This window comes from Passer domesticus, chromosome 4, assembly GCF_036417665.1.
Source record: "Passer domesticus isolate bPasDom1 chromosome 4, bPasDom1.hap1, whole genome shotgun sequence".
NCBI lineage: Eukaryota > Metazoa > Chordata > Aves > Passeriformes > Passeridae > Passer > Passer domesticus.
In genome coordinates, this window is record NC_087477.1 from 1822392 (window position 1) to 1845041 (window position 22650).

The 22650-nt window shown below is 49.9% G+C and overlaps 1 protein-coding gene across 1 annotated transcript; it reads left to right on the forward strand.

Moving 5' to 3' along the window:
- The first annotated feature begins 20447 nt into the window (after positions 1-20447).
- On the forward strand, positions 20448-22403 carry LOC135298379 (olfactory receptor 14J1-like). Its single transcript, XM_064415950.1, has one exon. The coding sequence runs from the start codon at positions 21458-21460 to the stop codon at positions 22373-22375; it is 918 nt and encodes a 305-aa protein (XP_064272020.1). The 5' UTR covers positions 20448-21457; the 3' UTR covers positions 22376-22403.
- The last annotated feature ends 247 nt before the right edge of the window (positions 22404-22650 follow it).

Sequence of the window (22650 nt, forward strand, 5' to 3'; positions counted from 1 at the left end):
CACGAACGGCCACTGACAGCCACTGTCAAGAAGCCAGAGGCACACCCAGCTCTGTTACAAGCTGTTGACCCCACTCAAGACAGAACATGGTTGTCTTTCTCTTCAGACCCACGGAGGAGTCAATCAATCCACCTTTTGTCCCAACAGCTGATGGCAGACACTGAGTAAACTGGGCTCTGCTCTGTGCCTGACCCGTTAGTCTCTGACAGCACTGCACTGGCAGCCCTTACTAGTTGTAAGAAGCAACTCAGCTGTACTGCAGAGTCACCAAGGCCTTGGTGTGCTTTCCTCGAGTGCAGGAATCTGTGCAGGGATTGAGGCCAATGCTTAGTATTCCAAGAGTGTTTATCAGCTGGGCATTAGCAGTGACAAAGTGCCTGGTACTGGAGGAACATGCAGCAGAGGGGCTGCAGGCTTCCTCCTGAGAATTGCCTGCAGGGCAGTTCTATCTGGAAATGCCACATGGATGTGTCTCTTTGATGCATCTTCCTAGGCATACAACTAAAATATCAAACAGGGATTGTCAAAAAAAGTGTGGTGGTTTTCATCTTTTGGGGCACTTTGAAAACAACTCTTCTTCTCTGATACCTCGGGATTGTTCTAAGAATTTTAGCTTTTAGGGCACATTGAAAAGACCTCTTCCTCTCTTATTTGTGCTATCAACTGATGTTCTCATCCAGAAGGTCAGGCTAACCAAAATGTAGAATTCTTATCAAGCCCAAACTGAAGAAGGAGCAGTAGAAGTACTAACAGTTATAAAAACAACACCAGCATTAAACCAGCCCCACAGACAATCAAGTTCTGGGAAGTATTTTGTCTCCAATGACAAAATTTTGTCTCCAATGACAGGTCAGGAGTCTAAAGGGAATCCAGGAAGCCAAGTGTTCTCATCAGTTTGGCCAGACTAGCACACACACCTTCACGGAGTCATTGGCTGGGTTGCAGCCTTCTGCTGCTTGCAAAACAATCCCTGCTCTTGTCTTCACTGCACAGGGAAGCTCAGGCAAAGCCCACCCACTCCCAGCTGCCCTCAAAGGCAAAAGGAATGCCCCAAAGTGCTGCCTGGCTGCCCCCAAGCACAACACTGGCTTCTGTAGAGATCCACAATATCTGTCTTGTTGCCATGATAATTTAGGGAAAAAGCCTCTGCTAGGATTTTTCCTGTCCTGAAGAGCTGAGGGCCTCAGGAAAGAAATGTAAACAATGGCTATCTGCTGCTGTGGAATGCCACGGGTGCATCTTCCATTAGTTCATGTAGATTGTTTTCAATCAGTGACCAATCACAGCCACCTGTGCCAAGGCTGTGAGCAGTCACAGGTTTTTGTTATTGATTCCTATTCTATTCTTGTCTTTGTAGCCTTCTGATCTTCTTCTCTCTGTTCTTTTAGTATAGTTGTAATGTAGTATTTTAGTATAATATATAACATAATAAATCAGCCTTCTGATCAAAATGGAGTCAAGCCTCCTGTCCTCGCACCAGGGATCTCAGTCTAAGCAAGAACTGGTGACCCCTGGACGTGTGAAACTGATGGTCACCCCAAGAGTGACCATGGAATCTAGCCTGGAGCTGAAGAAACGAGACCCTGAAGATGGGCAGAGTTCACAGCCAAGGCAAACAGGAGAACCTGTTGGACTTTCCTGGAGATTGTGTCCAGAGACCGCAGAGCAGCAGAGCTGCACAGCTGGATCCACAAGGACACTGTCTAAAGGTACTGTTATTTTTTCCCTTCCTGAAGATCCTGCCATTCGCAAAAGGTGGGAGGAAAGTTGGAAAAATGTACCTTCGGAAGCTCAGGTTCCGTTTACTACGTCAGAGGAGAAAGTTATTAAACACTGGTGCAGATGGGGACGCAGGGACAGAATTCCTCAATGTGTGTTGGAGAGACGGTGTTATGAGTTCTTCAGATGGGCAAAATTTCATAGATTTATTACAAATGTCATAGACTCCCTTGATTTAGGTTTTTGGGAGTTCATGGACGCTCTTTTTAGGTGGACAATAGTCCAGCGTGTTTCATCCCCAATGATGCATGCAGTGCACGTACTGATTTATGGCGTTATCTTGAAATGGGGACGGGCTGCAGGGGACATCATGGCTCGGGAGCGCAGTCGCGTTCTGTCCCCGCCAGCTTCGGCATGAGAGAAGCCTCTCAAAGAAGACGAACCGCGAGTTTGCATTCCCCCCGCACTGCCCACAGCTGAGCAAAAGTTTTTCTCCGCTCCCTTGGAGCAAACAGATCTACCTTCCCCCCCCGCTCCTTCTCTTGGGGGGGATGAAAAACCGAGCCCGCCGCTCTCCGGGCCGGCCCCGCCCGCTTCGCCGCGAAATTCTCCGCTTCCCCCACCCCGGGAGGGAGCAGATCCGGCTCCGCCTCAGCCAGCCCCGCGGGAGGCGCCGGACCCCGCGGCTCCGCCTCAGCCAGCCCCGCGGGAGGCGCCGGACCCCGCGGCTCCGCCTCAGCCAGCCCCGCGGGAGGTGCCGGACCCCACGGCTCCGCCTCAGCCGGCTCCGCCCGCGGCCCCGCAGCCGCCCGGGCCAGCTCCGCCGGCTCTGATGACTGCGCCTGCGCCGCGGCACCCGGAACCGCCTCCCGCCGATCCGCCCGTGTTGCCAGGCAGCGCGATCAACAAGAGTGATTCCCCGGCTGTGCTGCTGCTCCCGGGAGCTGCAGGAGCTGCCTCCGTGCCTTCTTTCTCTGCATCCCAGCCGGCACCTGAATTCGCAACGGTGCAGGCGGCGCCTGCGCGGGCCGACCCCGCTCCGAGCCCGCCGCCCCCGCCTGTCCCGCTGCTCCCTGCCGACCCAATTGCGGTGCAAGAACGTGTCGAGAATGGTGCTGAGCCCACGGGATCACCTCAAGAGCCGACACCAGCGCCCGTGCTGCCCGCACCACCCACCCCAGTTGTCCCGCCGGTTTCCGAAGCTCCGTCATTCGCATCAGACCCTGCAAAGAGCCTGTCCTTCCGTGGAGGAGGCGTGGCCCGCCAGCTGACTGCAGGAGCAGTTCGGCTGGCTGTGTTCAAAATCAGTGTGGTTTCTGGGTCACTTTGTGTGTGGTCGGGGGCTTCTCCCTGGGGGTTGGGGTGCCTGCCTTCCCCCGAGCGCCCCAGCGGCGTGGGGGAGTTGGCTCCTGTGGCATCTGCCTCTGGTCCCCAGCCCAGTGGGGATGGGGGTGGTGCCGAGGGGCAGAATGCAGGAGCAGTGGCATTTTCATTGCAGGAGCAAGAGAAACAGAGCAAAGCAAGCATTGCTCGCTTGCTCTGGGGACGAGAAATCCTCAGATCTGGGATGACAATTCCTGACAATGCTTCTCTTCCCGAGCTACCGGTATGCACCGGTGCTGCTGGGGGGAGGAAGCATTGGGTCATTTCTGCTCTCAAGATGCTGGCAGCATGGTCCTGCCAGGTTCTGAGCACACAGAGCCCACCTCACAGGCTGGTTCTGGGCCGTTTGGCTCATTTCCCTGGGCCGGGGCCACTGCCCTGTCCAGTGTTGGGTTTGGGGACTTTGCTTTCCCCACAGGGACCTGGGCCACCATTCTGTGAGCTAGGTCTGGGTTCTCTGGTCCATCCACCAGGACCAGGGCCACCAAAGGGTCCTGGAGACCCTCTGCTGCTGTTCTTCTTCTTTTGAAAAAAAAAAAAAAAGTTTATAAAGAAAAGTGGAAAGAGCTAGCAGCTCAAAAGCATTGAAAAGCCAAAAATTAGCCTCAGCCCAAGTGGTTCAATGAAGGGCTGTGGCCAGGGCATTCCAGAAATTTTCTCTGAATTGTTTCATGACTGTCAATGGATTTTTCATAATTCTTGTTTTCTTTAGCAGTTCTTTGTTTCAGGATTCTGCAAGCCTGTTTCAGGACCAAAGGGGACTTCCAGAGATGTCAAAGAAGAGCATCTTCAGTCCATGGACTCTGTCCTGAAATTCAGCTGCTTGGACTTGAAACAATGAACTTTCTTTGCATGAGTTTTTTGCATTTTCTTATATTTAGGATTGTTTTAGTGATATGATAGAATTTGATGTTTGATAAGTGAAGAATTTCCCTGAATGTTCTACAGGTGAAGAGTTTCCCTGACCATTCCACATCAGCAGATGATTGAGATTTTGATTGGCAACAGATGAACCTCAAGAGGTTCTTGTTCTCTCTTCTGCAAAGCCCTAGTAGAAGAGATTGCAAACATTTCTTTTTCTATTTAATTTAATAAATTTAAAAGGGTGAGATGTTGCCAGGATTTTTAGTGAAAAAGCCTCTGCTAGGATTTTTCCTGTCCTGAGGAGCTGAGAGCCTCAGGAAAGAAATGTAAACAATAACTATCTGCTGCTGTGGAGTGCCACAGGTGAATCTTCCATTGGTCCATGTGGATTGTTTTCAATCAGTGACCAATCACAGCCACCTGTGCCAAGGCTGTGAGTAGTCACAGGATTTTTGTTATTGATTGCTGTTCTATTCTTGTCTTTGTAGCCTTCTGATCTCTTTCTCTCTGTTCTTTTAGTATAGTTGTAATGTAGTATTTTAGTATAACATATATCATAATAAATCAGCCTTCTGATCAAAATGGAGTCAAGCCTCGTGTCCTCGCACCAGGGGTTGCAGTCTAAGCAAGATTATTTGAATTTTCCCACAGTTCTGAAAGTTAAAATGTTTCCTGTTTGTAGAGTTATCAGTTTGTAACTTCTCAGTAATAAGCCTGTGGCATACCAATTAGAAAGCCTGAAATGCTGGTGATCCTGCCTGATAGCTTCCGGGAATGAATGAATCATCTTCAATGATAAGTGGAATGCGTCACTGGCTGAGAGAGGTCAGGCTGGTTGAGTTTGGGACAATCATATGTGTCATCTTTCTACGCTGTCATTCTATCTGCAAAGGGTCCTTGAAGAAGGATGACAGAGAACACTTTGTATCTCTAATAAAACTGAAAGGGGGAACTGTGACAGCTATAGCTGGTCTACAGCTGCACAAACAATTTGGTCTTGACAGACACTCACTCGACCAGCTAGCTCATTAGCTCATTGAAGTAAACAAGTCCATAAGAATGAAAGTGATTGGCTGAATTCAGGCTCAAACAAGGGGACCCCAGCCAATTCCTTTGAGCCAGGCATGCAACCAGTGGGCTCGGCGGAGTTGAAACCTTTGTCGTCACTTCTGCATGAGTGGGAAATTTGAATCCCCTACAAAAGGGGCTGCCCTTCAATAAACATTGGCTGTTGCTGCATGGAGTGTCAAGTTGCCTGTCTGTCCCAAAACTGTGACAGGCACAGGCTTTTCCAGCCCTGGCTAGAAGAGGGTTGGGATGCACCTCCTCCACACCATACCCCTGTCATGGTGGCACAGCTGGGATTTCCTGCAGTGGCTGTGGCACATCTTGGAACACCTGAGCTGCTCCCTGCGGCTGAAACGCTTTGACCACTTTGTCATAGGCAACAAGAGGGTTCCTGTGAAGTTTGTCCTTCAGCTTCTCCCAGGTATGTGAATGGTTGAACCATTTAATCTCTTCCAGCCTCTGGTGCGGGATCCAGCTGCCCACAAAGAGGCCATGCAAGCTCAGGGTCATTGGCAATTTTGACTCTGGAAACACTCCCTACTTGACGTATTTAATTTTAATTTAATTTTACATAACAAAATATGTAGGTTAATTCCAGCTATCACTATTGTTGCTGTTCCTGTTTGTTCCTTATCTTGCCGCTGTTCGCAGTAAACTGTTCTTAGCTCCGCCCAGGATCTTTGCCTTTTCTGCTCTCCATGGGTGGTGGGAAAGGGAACGAGCGGTTTTAGCAAGAGCACAGAACTGGGGAATCCCATTCCTAAACCCAGTCTGTGGAAATCGAGCATCCCAGCTGGTCCCAGCCCTGGTGGCCATGGCAACAGCCTTGGGAGCGGGTCCCTGGCTGGGGCTGTGGGAACCTCTTCCCTCTGGTGCCCAGGGACAGGACTGGAGGGAATGGCTGCAGCTGAGTCGGGGCAGGCTCAGGTTGGATCTCAGGAAAAGGTTTTTCCCCAGAGGCTGCTGGGGCACTGCCCAGGCTCCCCAGGGAAGGGTCCCAGCTCCAGGGCTCTCTGAGCTCCAGCAGCGTTTGGGCAGCGCTGCCAGGCCCAGGCTGGCATTGTTGGGGTGTCCTGTGCAGGGCCAGCAGTTGGACTCCAGGATCCTGATGGGTCCCTCCCAACTCAGCCAATTCTGTGGATCTGGGGGAACAGGGGCCTGGTGATGGTTGCCATGAAAACTGACCATAGCAACAGGGGGCTGGTGATGGTTGCCCACTAAGGATCAGATTTGTCACAGGCCCTCAGAAGGGTTCCATGGGGACATTCCAAGAGTCTCCAGGCTGTTCAAGAGCTGGAAGGTCACAGGCAGAGACAGGGGCTCCATGGACACCTCCCAGGGGTTTCTGGGGATGGTCAAGAGCCCTGTGCTCAGAGGCAGTCACGGCCATTCCATGGTGACATCCCAGGGCCCCTTGGGCTGCAAAGGCACCAATCTGTCACAGGCACTCACGGGGGCTCCACAGTGACATGCCAGGAGTCCCCAGGCTGCCAAAGAGCCGGGATGTCCCAGACACTCACAGGGGCTCAAGTCATGGGCACAGTGGGAGCTTCAGGCAAAAGCTTTATTTCTTTATTGGAGAAATTTCTGTTGAGACATGAGTTGGAGAAATGACCCCCAACAGCCACCATGGATCCTCAAACCCCTGCAGGGCACCTAGACTTCTAAAATTCCTTTTAATACAGGAGACTGGGAGTGGTTGGATCCCATCCCAGCCCCAGACTTTTTCAAAGGTGTAAAGATTGGACAGGTGGAATGGAATTTTAATGCAATTTGTCCCACAGGATTAATGATGGAATGACAGATAAATTTACGTAAATACAGCCCTGATGGATTGTGATCATGACTAGTCAGAAAGATCTTAACCACAGTTATTTCACCATAGTACCGGAATTATAACAATGATTAGAATATAGTGCTGTAGGAAGCAATTTTGCAGTCAACAGGGCCTTGCTGGAGTTGTTGGAGCCCATTGCAGGCAGAGCCTCCTGCTCCAGCAGGAACTGCCTTTCCTGTGCCAGGAGCAGGGCAGGTCCTGCTGCAGGAAAAGCCCCAGGCCAGCCCCAGCACAGGGAAGGGCTCGGGCACAAGGGCAGAGTGCCGTGCTGGGAGCTGTGCCAGGCAGAGCCTGAGGCACCAAAGGCACCTTGGCAGCAGCAGCTGCTTGCAGGGCATGGCCAGAAGCCTCCCTTGGCAGCCTGGCCTGGTGGCCAGCACTGCAGAGCTGCTGCCTCAGGGTTCATTTCTGCCTGGGCTCTGAAAAGCCACTTCTGCTCCAGGAGCCTGCCTGGGAAGCCATTGGCCCCAGCACCTTGGGGACAAGATATGAGTGACAAAACTCTTCATGCCAGCAGAGACAAGGCAGGGGCAGAGGAAAGGGGAGAGCCAGGCCCAGGGGAAAGGGCTGCCATGGTGATGGCTGTGAGGTCACTGCCCCTGCAGCAGCCTGGCTGCCCTCAGCAGACATTCTGGCCAGAAGCGTTGTGAGGGCACCCAGCACATCAGAGAACCCCCACAAGAGGAATTCTGTCCTTGGGGATGAGAGGGTTTCGCTGGGTCGGCTGTACAAAGCTCCTGCTCTTGGGTTCCTAGGATTGGGGGATTTCCCAATTCCTGGGATGGGGGATCCCCTTCTTTGGAAAAACAGTTAGAGTTTTGTGCCACTATCATCATTGTAAAACATTTCCTCCTTCTAACAAATGTAAATCCACCCTCATTCAGTTCAAAGATATTGGCCTTTGTTCTGTCACTGCAAGATTTTGGTGAAAATAACTTTGACCACTGTTTTCATTTTCACAGACCTTGGAGAGGACCCACAAACCTCTCAAGATATGGTTTGGAGGCCTTATCCCATAACCAGCAGTGAGAGGAGGCAGACTCTGGGCTCAGTGGTGTGGAGACTGAGGACAGAATAAGAGTAGCTGGGGAGGGATTGAAGGGTGGTTTCACACATCTCGGAGTTTTTCTTTATTGTATAAAACAGCCAGAGAAAGAGATAATGGCACCAAGGGCAGCTGGGGAGGTCCAGACTAGACACTAGGAGAAAGGAATTTCCCTCCCAGGCAAGGCTGTGGTGCACAATATCCCCCAATCAGAGCCTGGAGCAACCCAAGGCTTTGTGTGGGCAGGCAGAGGCAGAGCTCTCAGCAAAGGAAGGGGCCAGCCAGGTGGGGCAGCCGGGGGATGACGACAGCCTGCAGGGACAGAGGCGCAGGGCAGGGACACCGTAGGACAGCCTGGGCTGCACAGGGCACAGGGATGGGCAGCAGCTGCAAGGCCCTGACAGAGCCACCTTGGGCAGCACTTTGGCCATGGCTGCTGGCCCTGGGCCTGAGCCAGGAGGGGACAAGTGACCCTTGCAGCCCTGGGGCCTCCTTGCCTCCTTGTCCCTGCTCAGCAGCCTGGCAGGGGCCGCCCCATGGTCCTGCCCTTGGCATTGCACATCCCCACATGCCAGAGCCCATCCCGGGAAGAGCCCTGAGCAATGAGGGAGGGACAGGATCTGCCTGGCCAGGGGCTGGGGCTCAGGCCTTGGCCCTTTGCATTCCTGAAACACATCAAGGTTTGCTCAGCACCAGAGACACCTTTCCCTTGTTTGTCCCCAGCTGTCATCACTGCCTGCAGTGTTCTGCTCTGCCTGGAACCTGGGGACGCTTTGACATGAATTGTGTCCTTGAGTGGGACCCATTTAAAGTTAAATACAGTTTGGACTTTGAATCTGATTTTGAGTTCCTGAGAAGTTCTCTGAGCACACTCTGAGGGACTGAGTCTGATCCAATAACCACCCAATCCCCAGAGGGTGATTAAAGTCCTGGTGCTGTGTCTGTGCTGCTGAGCTGGGCCGGGCTCCTGGCCCAGAGGCAGCTCCTGGCAAGGGCAGCGCTGCAGAGAGACAGCTCTGGCCAGGAGCAGCTCCTGTGCACAGCCCAGCAGGGCTGGGGCACTGCCAGGGCAGCTCAGGGACAGCAGCAGGGCACAGCCAGAGCTGACAGGGGCTCAGCACTGGCCGGGGCTGGGGGATGTCCCAGAGGGGCTGTGTCACAGCGGCACCTCTGTGGCTGTGTCCTAGAGGCACAGAGCAGCTGTGATGTCAGCAAGGGGCTGTGTGACAGCACAGAGTGGGCTGTGTGAGGTCACAGATTGGGCTGTGACATCACAGAGTTTGTTGTGTGAGGTCGTTGAGCAGTTACAGCATCATAGAGGCAACTGTATGACATCACAGAGCAGGCTGTGACATCATGGCATGGCTGTATGGCATCATAGAGCAGGCTGTAAGGTCACAGTGTGTGCTGTGATACTACAGAGTGGCAATATGGTATCACAGAGAGGGTTTTGTGACATCACTGAGGGGGTTGTGACATCACAGAGCTGTCTGCAATGTCATAGAGCAGGGTGTGAGGCCATGGAGTAGCCTCTGCCATCATGGAAGGTGGCTCTGTGACATCAGAGAGTGGGTTGTGACATCACTGCGTGACTGAGTAACATCATAGAGCCAGATGTGACATCACAGAGCAGCTTTATGGTATCACAGAGTGATATCCTAGCACTGTCCCTGTGATATCATGAAGGGGCTTTGTGACATTACATAACAGGCTGTGACATCACAGAGCAGTAGTGTGTCATCACTGAGTTGCCTGTGACATCATAGGCTGTGACGTCATAGAATGGATTCTGCCATCATAGGGTATCTGTGTGACATCACAGAGGGCATGTGACATCACAGAATGGCTGTGTGACATCCCAGGGTAGGATGTATAATATCACAATATTAACTGTGACATCATAATGAGGCCTGTGACATCATAATGAGGGTTGTGTCATCACAGGGGCTGTGTGACATCACAGGATGCTGTGTGACATCACAGGAGCTGTGTGACATCACAGGGGCTGTGTGAGGTCACTGGGGAGGTCACTCTGCCCCAGCCCCCCTCACAGTTCCCCAGAGCAGTCCAACGCTGCTCGTGCACAGTGGGGTCCCCTGTCCCCCCGGGTCCCCCCACCCCTGGCGCCGCAGCCTCCCCCAGAGGATGTTCCACGAGATCGACCCCAGAGCCTGACACGGGGACGGGGGGCCGGGGACCTGGGGGTGGGACAGGGGGACAGGGACCCCCCGGCAGTGTCCCTGTGTCCCCCAGGGCCAGAGCCTGGGCCAAGGCTCCTTCACCCTGTTACGATCGGGGGCTTGAGAGCGCTGAAAAAATCCCCAGCAAGGGATCAGCAACAACCAGATTTAATATTAAGCAACAGCACCACAAAGTTCCTTGGTGAGAGTCACTCTGCTCCTGACTGGATACTTCAGGCACACTAGGGAAACAAAGCAACAACAAAACCCAAACAAAATCCAGGCAATCAAACCAGAAATGAACCGAGAACTGTCCCTGTGTGTGTGCGACTATAGGACAGTGAGGGCAAGGATAAAAGGAATACTGCTTAAAACCTTAACACAGCTCAAACCTAACAGGACTTAACCGTAACTTCTACGTTGAAATTCACAATTTAGCAAAAGAGCAGAGCTTAGCAGTATTTCACCTAACTGCTAACCTACGACTTAGAAATTTAACAGAGGAATAACACTTAAGAACATTTAAATTAGCTTATAACTTATATTAAACTTAACGACTTAGCAAAAGAACAACTCTTAGCAGCATTTAACTTCACTTAGACCTTGTGACTTAACCTTACTTACAGGCCTGACTGACTCAGCTATCCAAGGCACTCCAACCCCTCAGAGAGCAGCATTTCTGCCACATTTCCCCAGCACAGGCACTCCTGTGTGCACACAGACACAAAGAGTCAGTGCAAGGCACCTGTGAGAAATTCCCCCGAGGGCAGGAAATGCTCCCTGTGGATGCTTTGGCATCTCCCCAGCGGGTGAAGGGTTGAGCCTGGAGGAGTGGGGGGATCGGCCCAGGCTCCCTCGTTGTTCAGAGATCCCCGAGTGCAGCAAACGGGAGAGTTCCCGGCTGGGAGAGGCCCCACTCAGAGGGAATCGCTGGCCCAGGAGAGCTCCAAGGGGCTCCTTTTGCAGCGCTGTTTGTAGGGCCCCAAGAGAGGGGCTGCAATCAGCAATGGTTCATCCTGGCCGCACTTGGCATCAACAGCTTTCTTTGGCACTGTGAGAACAGGGATGTTGTGCCACTGAGGGAACAGAACCAGTTCCCAGGGCTGCTCCTCCAGCAACCCGGAGCTGGTTGGGCAGCAGCAGTGCCTGGAGCAGACAGTGTTTGTGCTGAGCTGCAGAGGAGCTGAGCCCAGGGGCTGTTGGCCAAGGCCGAGGCCCAAGGAGCATTTCTGAGATGGCAGGGCGGCCTGAGAAGGGGAGGGGGGAATGCAGCAGCACAGGGCCCATGGAAGCAAGGGACCATGGTGACACGGTGGGGCCCTCTGAGACCAAGGGACCATGGTGACACTGTGGGGCCCTGTGAGACCAAGGGACCATTGTGATATTGTGGGGCATCATGGAAAATTGTGGAGATAATTGTGATGTTGCAAGGCCTCATGGAACCATGGAGAGACCATTAAGACTCTTCACAGCCTCATGGAAATAGGGGGCCACTGTGACATTGAGGGTACTCATGGGATCATGGAGACCATTGTGACACTATGAGGGCCCATGGAAAAAGCAAAGCTTTGTGAAGCTGTGAGGCCTCATGGAACCAGTGAGACCATTGTGACCCTGGGGGTCCCCACAGAACCAAGAGGACCATTGTGATACTGTGGGGCCTGGTGAAACCAGGAGGCCTTTGTGACACTGCAGGGCTGCATGGAACCAAAGCTCCAGGGTGACACAGAGGGGCTTCCTGTCATCAATGGTCCATTGTGATGTTGTGGAGACAAAGGAGACCATTGTGACACAGCAAACCTTCAGGGTCCAAAGGTCCACTGTGACATTGCAGGGCTCATGGAACAGAGGAGTAACATGACATTGCAGGGCCTGGGGAACCATGGAGACCATTGTGCACTGCAAGGTCCCATGGAATCATTGGAACCATTGTGACACAGTGGGGCCTTCTGGAACCTGGGGTCCATTCTGACATTGTGTGACCTCATTGAACCAAGGGGCCAGTGTGACTCTGCTGAACCCCATGGATTCAAGGCACCATTGTGACACTTCAAGGCCTTGTGTAACCAAGGTGTCATTGTGACACCATGGGACCCCATAGAACCAAGGGGACACAGAACAGCTCTGGCTGGTTTGGCGTCCTGTAGACTGCCTGACTGGTCAAGCTGACCTTGGCATGTCACATCTTATCTGCTACTGAAACACTGGTGCTCTGTGTGGTAAAGAACTCTTCTCCTCCTCCAGGAACATACGGCCACAATTGGGATTTCACCTCCAAATTTCCTTATATTTAGGGATTGTTCGTGTAAGAATATTGCCAGGTCAAGTCTGGCTGGCAGTGGTTTCATGAGGGTCACCTCTCACCTGTCCCCAAAACACTGGGAAAGGCTCTGTGCTTTATCATAGCATGGGTTCCTGCTGGGTAATTAATAATTAGCATTGACAACTCCATTATTCCAGAAGGCTGATCAATCACTTTAGTATACTATACTACACCATTAAGAAAAACCCATCACCCTTGCAGGCTGTCCAATTCAGCTTTGACCAGATAGGTCAATTGAATTTGTTAAAATATTACCATCAAGTGCCCTCCCCCAACACAACTAAAACCAAACACCTACAAACTAGAACCCATATAAAATAACCCTACAACTAAAATTAAACACAAAAAACCACAAAAACCAACCATAAAACCAGTCCTAACACAACCCAAGCACAACTCCCACCAGAAGTTACCAGCAGGTCAGGTGTTAATCCTTTCAATACTTCAATCCTCCCTCGAGTAAAAAAAAAACAAAACAAAATACAAGCATATAAAAAAAAACATGAAATCATCAAAGTCAGTAAAGAAGAATTTAAATCCCCCCCCAAAAAAAAGGAAAAAAAAAAAAAAAAACAGAAAAAATACCTTAATCTTAAAAAAAAAAAAAATCTAATAAACTATGGAGAAAAATCTCTTTTTCTTTATAACACATAAAACTATAAAAAAATAAATTAATATCAAACAAAAACCTGCATATTCAAATAAACAAATGTTAAAATAACTGTAATTTCATCAAAAGTTTAAACAGAAAAAAAAGTAGTCCAGTACCCCCAAGAGAAGATCTCTATTCCCAGACATATAAGTAATTTTAAAACTAAGTAATAAAAACTTTTACCTTTAAGGAACTCATCTTTAAAACAGTACCCCATACGTCAACATGGCCCATCAACAAGCTGTAAAAAAAACTTGTAGCAATAAAACCAACTTCACAATAACAAAGTTCCCCAGACAACTGTTATCCATGACAACATTAAGAGCCAAAAAAAATCTAGTTTTTCCTCTTGTAAACCAAATCACCAAACCTTAACAAGAAAAAATTCTCTCCCTAAGAAAACTAAAAAAGACTATTCTAGAAAGAATAAACTAACTAGAAATTTTAAGTTTCATTTTTAAACAGTCAGTAAAAAAAAAGGTCTAAAGCAAAAAAGTGTTCTAAAGAGTTTATTTGAATTCTTACTACATTTTTCCTTTATTTACTTATAATAAAATTTTCTTTATATCCACTTAAAGTTTGAAACCTTCTTTACCTTTCTCCTAATCCAATTTCACAAAAAAAACCCACCATAAATAATTAACCGACAATAAAACCCACCACACTCATCAACACATTAACTAAGAAATCTCAAAATTAGAAAATCTTACATTAACAAACCCAAACAACTATAACATGATAATAAACCTTTTACTAAAGTTTCTCTGATTTTATAAAGTGCGCAGTAAAAGCTATTTTATTAATTTGAGCTCCTGAGAATCTCTTGTCAGTATTTCTCCAGTGAGTCCAACTCACGGAACACAAACAATTGTAATTCCTTTTAAAGTCTCACTGAGAGAGGTGTTTGGAGGATGGGAGTCAGGGCTTGTCTGTCCTGCTTGGCACAGCCCAGGCAGGGCTTTCCCAGCCACATTCCACACTCCATTGCCCAGCTGGAGCCGCTGGTGCCTCTGAGTTCTGCTGGCCCAGCCCCAGGGGCGCTCTCCTTGTCTGCCCATTCCCCCACGGTCTCTGGGCAGGGATGGCCTCAGTGGGGGCTGCTGACATCCTCAGCAACTTGGAGGCTGCTGCTGGATTTCACTGCTGCAGAGGCTTGTTCAGCCTTCAGCCTTTCAGTGCAGGAATTCAGTGTCCCAGGGCTCATTAACATTGAGAACATCTTAACAAGCTAATCCTCTGGGACTAATCTGATTTTAGATTTGAAATAATTTCTGGCTAATTACACAGGTTTCAGAAGCCAATTCAAACTCAATATATTCTATTTTAAAAAACAGTGAAAAAACATTTTTTCAGGTCCTGTTTAGGTTTTTTTTCCTCTTAATAAACTGATATATGCATTCTTCTCCCTGGCTCTGCCCTGCCCCTGATCCCCACAGCCTGTCCTGTTTCCTTCATCCCTCCTTTGCCAGGCACTTTCTGGGACAAGGGAGCTCTGCTCTGCCTATGGAGAGAGGTCCAAGTGCAGCCACTGGAATGGGAACCACAACTCATCAGGTTTGTGTCCTTTGAGGGACCAGGAACTGGTGAGACTCAGAGGCACAGAAAGGTTTCTCTTCATGGCCAGCAGAAAAAATGTGAACATGATAAAATTGAATAAATTTAATAAACATTAAAACCCTTCCCTGAGCTCCTTGTGACAGGAACATCTGACATGTCCACCATCCACAAGGTATTGCCATACGGGAAGGATTTTAGACAAAGACATAGGAAGAGGGGATATAAAAGATAAAACAAAACTAAGATGCTGACTAAGAAGGTATTTAAAGTTTTGAAAAATTGGGCAACTCCCTGATGCTCAAAGCATGAAGCCAGTCAAGGGAGACACATTGGAATGACCAGAGAACAGCTGCAGGAGGAAATCTGGGAGCAAGGGGAAGGGCAAAGATCCAGCTGCTCTAAATGAAGAGATGTCCTTAGACACGGCCATTTAACCAGAAGAGCTGGAAACACCTAAAGGAAGAGGGTCGTGAAATACTAGACTGAATGTTGGTGGCAAAGGTAGAGGGGAAGATCTGTATTGTTTTCTCCTGCCATCAGTAGAAGAATCCATGAGATCCAGGAAACTCCTGTTCCTGATGGGAAAACTATGCCATTTCTTCAAAGTACTCAAGTAATCCAGATAAAAAATATTTTCTGGTATATTATGAAGGTAACAGGTATTAAAATGTGTGCCCCTTTCCAGGCAGACATCAGTTGTGTGCCCATGAACAGGCAGTGCCACTTGTGCCCTGAGGTGCCCAGCTGGGATTGGATCTCTCCGAGAGCACCTGAGGGAGAGCAGAGCACCTTGCAAGCTGCAGGTTCCTGCCAGCCCCGCAGGGCTCCTGTCCCATCAACATGTGTTCTGCTGCCAATCACAGCTGGGATAGCACTGCCCCTGCTGTGTGATTGACAGCTCTGCCAGGGCTGGGGGCGGGGCTCTGTCCCACCACAAACCAAGGCCTGACCCGGCCCTGGCCCCACACGGGCATTCCGAGCATCCCGAGGTGTCTCGGGACATCGATCTCATCCAGACTCTGAACCAAGGGGATAGTTGTGACACTGTAGGGTCTTGAGGAACCATCGGATCATTGTGATGCTTTGTGGTCTTGTGAAATGCAGGGGCCATTGTGACACTGCAGAGCACCATGGATCCAAGGGACCATTGTGACACTCTGGAGCCTCGTGGAACCAAGGACATCACTGTGCCTCTGTTGGGCCCCATGGTCCCAAAGGGCCAGTGTGAAGCAGCAGTGTGGGAATTAGCCCGGCTGTAAATCAGAGTCAGCCAGATTTTACCCCAAAAGAACCTGCATGAGGTTCAAGCCCTGGGAATAATTTATATGAGGTTCAAGCCCTGGGAATCATTTCTTTAACTTAGGATGAGCTTGGGAGTTCTCCCATAAGTCTTTAGTGTTGTTATGCTAAGTTGTCCAAGTTCTGCTTCCCTACTGGTTACTTGTTTCCCCTATATGCGTATTGTTCTAGTTCTCTAGCCCCAAGTGTATATGTTGTTGCTTCCCCTTTATCTCAGGTCTTTGGATCCTGCCCTTCATACTGTGCTCAACTTCTCCATGTTTTTTGTTTTTCACCCCGTTATTGAAGTTTTTTTTGGGCAACTCCATTGAACCCGCTCCTTTTCATTTTCGCCAACTTCACTCTTAACTCAGGGAACCAGAGAGGTTTGTCTCAGACAGCCTCACTGTGACATCTGGCCCCTGAGCAGGGACCCTGACATTCAGTTACGTCAGCTGAGGTTAGCTGAGAGGTAGACCAGTGCTCCCCGGGATTGTGGATTGTGCCGGGCCCAGTGGATTTCCCATCATTTCGAGGGACCTGAGCCAGCATTGGTGGGGAGGATGATGGTTTCCTCCTGTGGAGGATTGCAGGTGGGTTTGGGAACATGTAGGACATTTATTATCCATTTTGCCATCCTGTTTTTAAAATACAGCACCACATCACATAATTGATTTGGGGCGTTCCGGTGGCTGTTCCCCCCAAGGCGGAGAAGGGAGAAAAATAGGTGGTCAGTTGTCCAAAGTAGAAAGGAGCTTATATGGACACTTTAAGTTAATTCTCACTGATCATGACAAAATATTTTCAAAGAATAAATTAAAATCAATTGTCATTAATCAATGATCATTAAAAATTTTCCAGACACTTATGCTGACGAAATCCATACCCCTGAATTTTGTGACTCTGTGGGATTTAAATTGTGCAACCTTTCAATCAAAAGGGACCCCATTGCACCCCGCATGCTCCCCTTCTTCTACACCATCCTCGAGACCCTTCGCCAGCAAGCTGTGTGTCAAAAACTTGATCCATCAGTCACTCCTAACCCGGGACCTCCCCTGAAACCTGCCTTTCTTGGACTCTCCATGATGGTCCAAGATGGCAATGGCCATGCTGTCTTGGAGCATTGTGCCCTGGAGACCCAAGATGGAAGGAGCCCGAATGTGGCTCGGGAGCCTGACCATCCTCCCTCCATCTTGGCTCCTCCACTTCCTGCTCCCACAACCTTCTCTTCCACTCTGAACCAACCTCCAGACTCCACCCCTGTGACTGCAGGTCATGCCTCCACTGTCATTCATTCCACCTCCACCCTGGGCCACAGCTCCAGAAAATGACAAAATGGCAGCGCCCTTTACTCACCCTCCGGCAACAATAGAAACCCCATGGTCAAGGATACTGAGCCAAACTGTCACACTATTTCTAATCCAAGTGTTTCTGCTCCAAGTTATTCTTCCTCCCCAGAAGACAGTTTGGATTCCCCAGAGCCACCTCTCCCCGCAAGCCTAGAAGATCCCTGGGAAGGGATCTGGAAGGAAGCAGTTAAGGAAGGAGACTGGCAAATAGTCTTGAAACTCCTCATTGCCCCAGGACATGATGAAAGAAGGGAGCAGAATCCCAGGTATCAGCCATTGGTTTACGGGGAACAAGGAGCTGTGTAGGGCAGCTAAAGACTAGAGGCAGGACTCACCTTGTTTTAATGGCCTAATGAGGGCCATATTTACAGCACATGTAACCCCCTATGATTTAAAATATATTTTGACCATGTTTTTATCACCTACAGAATGCACCCTGTGGGAAAGGGGGATGGAAGTGTTTACTAAATCAATTAATAGCAGACTATGCTAATAATGAGGCAAGGGCACAATTGACAATTAGCCATCTAGCTGGAGAAGGACAACACAGCCTGCCAGATGATCAAGCAGCAGGTATCCCCAGAGAAGTATTGGACGATAGAAAAGAGATGGCTTTGAAAGGTTTAATCCAGGTACCAGATGGTAGCACCCCCAGTTTGGACTATGTAAACATAAGACAAGAACCCGGAGAGCCCTGCATGAAATTGATTGATTGCCTTAAACAGGCACTAGAGAAACAAGTCCAGGATGAAAAGACTCAAAATGAATTACTAAAGTCATTGGGGGTAGCCAATGCCAACCTGGAATGTAAGAAAGGGCTGCGTGCCCTTCCACTAGAGATGGAACCCACACTCCTGCAGATGACTGAGGCTGTAATTGCCTCAGGACAGCAGAACACGTAGCGGCCGTACAAACCCAGGCCATTGGGCAAGGAGTTGCAGAGGCCCTAGTGGCCATGCCATTCCCCTTTAAGGGGCCCCAGCAACAATTACAGGGCCCAAAAATATGTTTCCGGTGTGGTCAACAAGGACATTTTAGAAAATATTGTCTCTGGGGTAGGGGGGCATCCGGTCCCTAACAGAAATCAACATCAAACTAGGCAGAATTTCTCATTTTGCAATGGCCCAGTGCAGGTTGGGATGATGATCCACCCTCACAGCTGGCCCAGGGCAGGCCGGGAGTGGCCTTGGTGACACCTGGGTGACACCTTGGGCTTGGCACAGCCTTGAGGATGGTCTATGTTTTCAACAGAGAAACTCAAGAGTTTTAGATTGCTTCAAAGAATTAAAAAGACAAAACCCCTCTTTGGCTGTGTGCAGTCAGATCTCCAAGCAAAGCAGATGCCAGGTGAGTGAGGAGAGACAGGATGGGGATGGGGAATGTGGAGCAAGGTTGTTGACACTGGGTCAGAGCTCAAGGCACAGCTTCTCTGACCAGGCCAGACCTCCTTAGGAGAGTCCCTGGATCAGTATCAGTCACTGAATGCTTCAATCACCTCTTGTGTAATAAGAAAAAAAAAATAAAATATATCCTTGAAAATAGGAATACATATTTACTAGAAAATCTTTCAAATATTTCTCCAGCAGGAAAACCTCCTGATGAACAGCACTAGAGCAGAAGGAAATCAAGGCAGAGCCATGGTTTGTCAGGACTTGCTTGATGCTAATAAGCCCCATGGTGCATTTGGAGCTGAGCCCTGGAACCTCAGGGCCTGAGAGGAGATTGTACAAACCTGTCCAGGAGTCAAAGTCAGAAGAAAACCCCAAAGTGTGTCAAGGCATGAATGGGTCCCACTAAGGTCTATCCCCAACACAGGCTCCTCATGGACTCCTTGAAGGAGAAAATTGGAGGCCATGATTGCACAAAAACTTCTCAAAGACTCAGTGTGAAAGGGAACATTCAAAGTATTTTAAAAACCTTGAGTATCTCAAAGTATTAATGAGCCCCACTGAGTGCCAGTACAAAGCTCTCAGGGGTCTCGTTAAAGCAGATAATTGGGGCCATGATTGCACAAACCTCTCCCAGAGTCTGTATCAAAAGGGAAACCAAGTACCTGAAAATAACTGAAGTACCCTGAAGAATTACTGAGCCCCACTGAGTGTTGTTACTGACAAAGCCTCTCCAGGGACTAATTACAGCAGAAAATTGGAGGCCATGGTTGCAAAAACCTCTCAGAGACTCCAAGGCAAAATCAAAAGCCAAAGTCCTTTGAAAAACCTGCAGTCCCTGGGAGCATTCAGGAGCCCCCAGGGCCATTGCTGAGCAAGGCTCCCCAGGGACTCCTTCCAGCAGATCCTTGAGGCCACTGGGATGTGGGCTAGGGGGGATGCTGAGGGCAGGACAAGGGGCTGACAGTGCCCAGCCTGGCTGGGGCTGTGCCAGGAGGCCCCAGGGCCTCAGGACAGGGTGTCTCCTCCCAGCCCTTGCTGGCACAGACTCTGCTGCTGTGCCCCAGGCCACCAAGACTTGGCTTCTCTTTGTTCCCACCTGTCATCAGTGCCTCCAGTTCTCTGCTCTGCCTGGGGCCTGGGGACACTTTCTCAGTCGTGTCCCTCAGTGGGACCCATTAAAAGTCCAAGAAACTTTGGAGTTGGATTGTGACTTGGAGTTCTGGAGAGGTTTCTTCAGCTGCCTCTCAGGGACTGATGTTCAGGGCCTCAGCACAAAGCCCCAGAGGCTCATTAAAGTCCTTGTGCTGTGTCTGTGCTGCTGAGCTGGGCTGGGCTCCTGGCACAGAGGCAGCTCCTGGTAAGCAAGAAGAGCTTCAAAAGCACATTTCTCTTGATGAGCAGCTCTTCTGCCAGCCCAGCAGGGCTGGGGCACTGCCTGCAGCCAGCCCGGGCACAGCCCAGAGGCACAGAGAGCTTCAATCAGTCAGGGCTGGGAAGGAGCTGAGAAGTGCCTGGGGCAGAATCACTGCCAGCCTTGGCACAGGAACCTCTGGCTGCAGGACAATGCAGCTGCAGCTCCTGGAGCCATCTCCTAAAGCTGGAATATCCCAATGTCTGCAGACTCTGTGAGTACAAGTCTGAGTATTTCTGGTGCAGGGGAGGTGAAATGCTCATGAAGCTCTGACATGCTGAGGGTTTCTGATCAGTCATAAAATATTTTCAAGTCAAGGATTTTGATAAAAAAGCAGAAATTTCCTAAGACTTTGTATTCAGTTTGCTACTACTGGAGAATGGCATAGAGGGAGAATGAACAATAAAGGATGATTATGAATTATTAATTATGAATTTTGACAAGTGCCTGAGACATCTTAACTGTTACTTTTAGTGATCACTAAGTTCACAGTAGATCCCTAATGTGCTTTAAGACACTCTGCCCATGGATAGCAGCAGCATCACTTTTGCTGGACCCGTCAGGCTCAGTCTGAGCTGTCCTTTCTCCAAGCTGCAAACAGAACCTGCCCCCAGCCAGTGCTCTCCAAACAGGCAGAGTTCTGTCAGGCCAAGGAGAGGGCACAGAGATTTGGGGTCTGTGAGTGCTGGCAGGGAGAGATCAGGCACAGGGAAACTCCTGCAGGAGGAAAATCTCCAGGAAGCAGAGAGAAGATCAGGCATAGAGAGGAAACAAAACCCAGCAATGCTGTGGCAGGGAGAGTTTAGAGATGTCCACAGGATCCCCTCCAGTGCAGCCCCTCCCTCTGAACAAGCCCCCTCCCTCCTGTCCCCCAGCCAAGCCTCTGTGAGTTATAAGATTGATGGGGAAAGGCAGAGGTGTTCTGGCACTGAAAATGCTGTCGGGTTGGTGAAATGAGTAAAGTGAGACCTTGGCTACAAATGTGGAGCTGGGCTGTGGTGGATCCATCTGCTCTCAGCAGTACCTGGTGATGTTTAGGGAAAACTTGGGAGTGTGAACATCCTCCACCTGAGAAAGTTTTAAAGCCCAGAGAAACTCCAAAGAGAATGAAGTGCCAGACCATCTCCCCTCACTCTCTACTCATAACTTTGCATCACAAAACTTTCTCTGTCCTCCCAGAAGGCTGTAGAAATGCTGAGGGTTTTTGATATCCAGGAATACCAGGACAGATATGGGAGAGCTTAAAGAGAAAACCCCAGGACTCATGAACAAAAAAGGGTGTCTGTGTGTGTTACAGGGAAGGGTGTATGGGAAATAGCATTGATTTTGGTTACAGGTATCCCCTGTAACTCTTCACTGTCCTTTCTCCATGAACAGGTCCCCATGTGCAGCCCCAGCAAATGTCCAACAGCAGCTCCATCAGCCACTTCCTGCTGCTGGCATTGGCAGACAGGCGGCAGCTGCAGCTCCTGCACTTCTGCCTCTTGCTGGGCATCTCCCTGGCTGCCCTCCTGGCCAACGGCCTCATCATCAGCGCCGTAGCCTGCGGCCACCACCTGCACACGCCCATGTTCTTCTTCCTGCTCAACCTGGCCCTCAGCAACCTGGGCTCCATCTGCACCACTGTCCCCAAAGCCATGCACAATTCCCTCTGGGACACCAGGAACATCTCCTACACAGGATGTGCTGCACAGCTCTTTTTCTTTGTCTTTTTCATTTCAGCAGAATTTTCCCTCCTGACCATCATGTGCTACGACCGCTACGTGTCCATCTGCAAACCCCTGCACTACGGGACCCTCCTGGGCAGCAGAGCTTGTGCCCACATGGCAGCAGCTGCCTGGGCCAGTGCCTTTCTCTATTCACTGCTGCACACGGCCAATACATTTTCTCTGCCCCTGTGCCATGGCAATTCCCTAGGCCAGTTCTTCTGTGAAATCCCTGCAATCCTCAAGCTGTCGTGCTCCAAATCCTATCTCAGGGAACTGGGGCTACTTATGGGTAGTGCTTTTCTGTTATTTAGTTGTTTTGTGTTCATTGTTTTCTCATATGTGCAGATCTTCAGGGCAGTGCTGAGGATCCCCTCTGAGCAGGGACAGCACAAAGCCTTTTCCACCTGCCTCCCTCACCTGGCTGTGGTCTCACTGTTCATCAGCACTGGTATATTTGCTCACGTGAAGCCCCCTTCCATCTCCTCCACATCCCTGGATCTGGCCCTGTCAGCTCTGTACTCGGTGGTGCCTCCAGCCCTGAACTCCCTCATCTATAGCCTGAGGAACGAGGAGCTCAAGGCTGCTGTGAGGAGGCTGATGACTAGATGATTTCAGGAACATGAAACTCTTGGGCAATTTCTGCAAACCACTTGTAATAAAAGTCACCTTTGATACTTCTTCTTGGTTTGGTTGTGGGGTCTTTTATTCCTTGGTTTAGTGTTCTCATGTTGTCCTCAAAGAGATGTCATTTTCTGTGTGATTTCTCACTTTGTTTCTCTCCACCTTCCCTGTGACCACACACTTTGTCAATCATGGGCTGATCTCTTGGTGGCTTGAAAGGAACTCAAGCGTCTCCCAGCAGAGTTTTCTGCAGAGATGCCCTT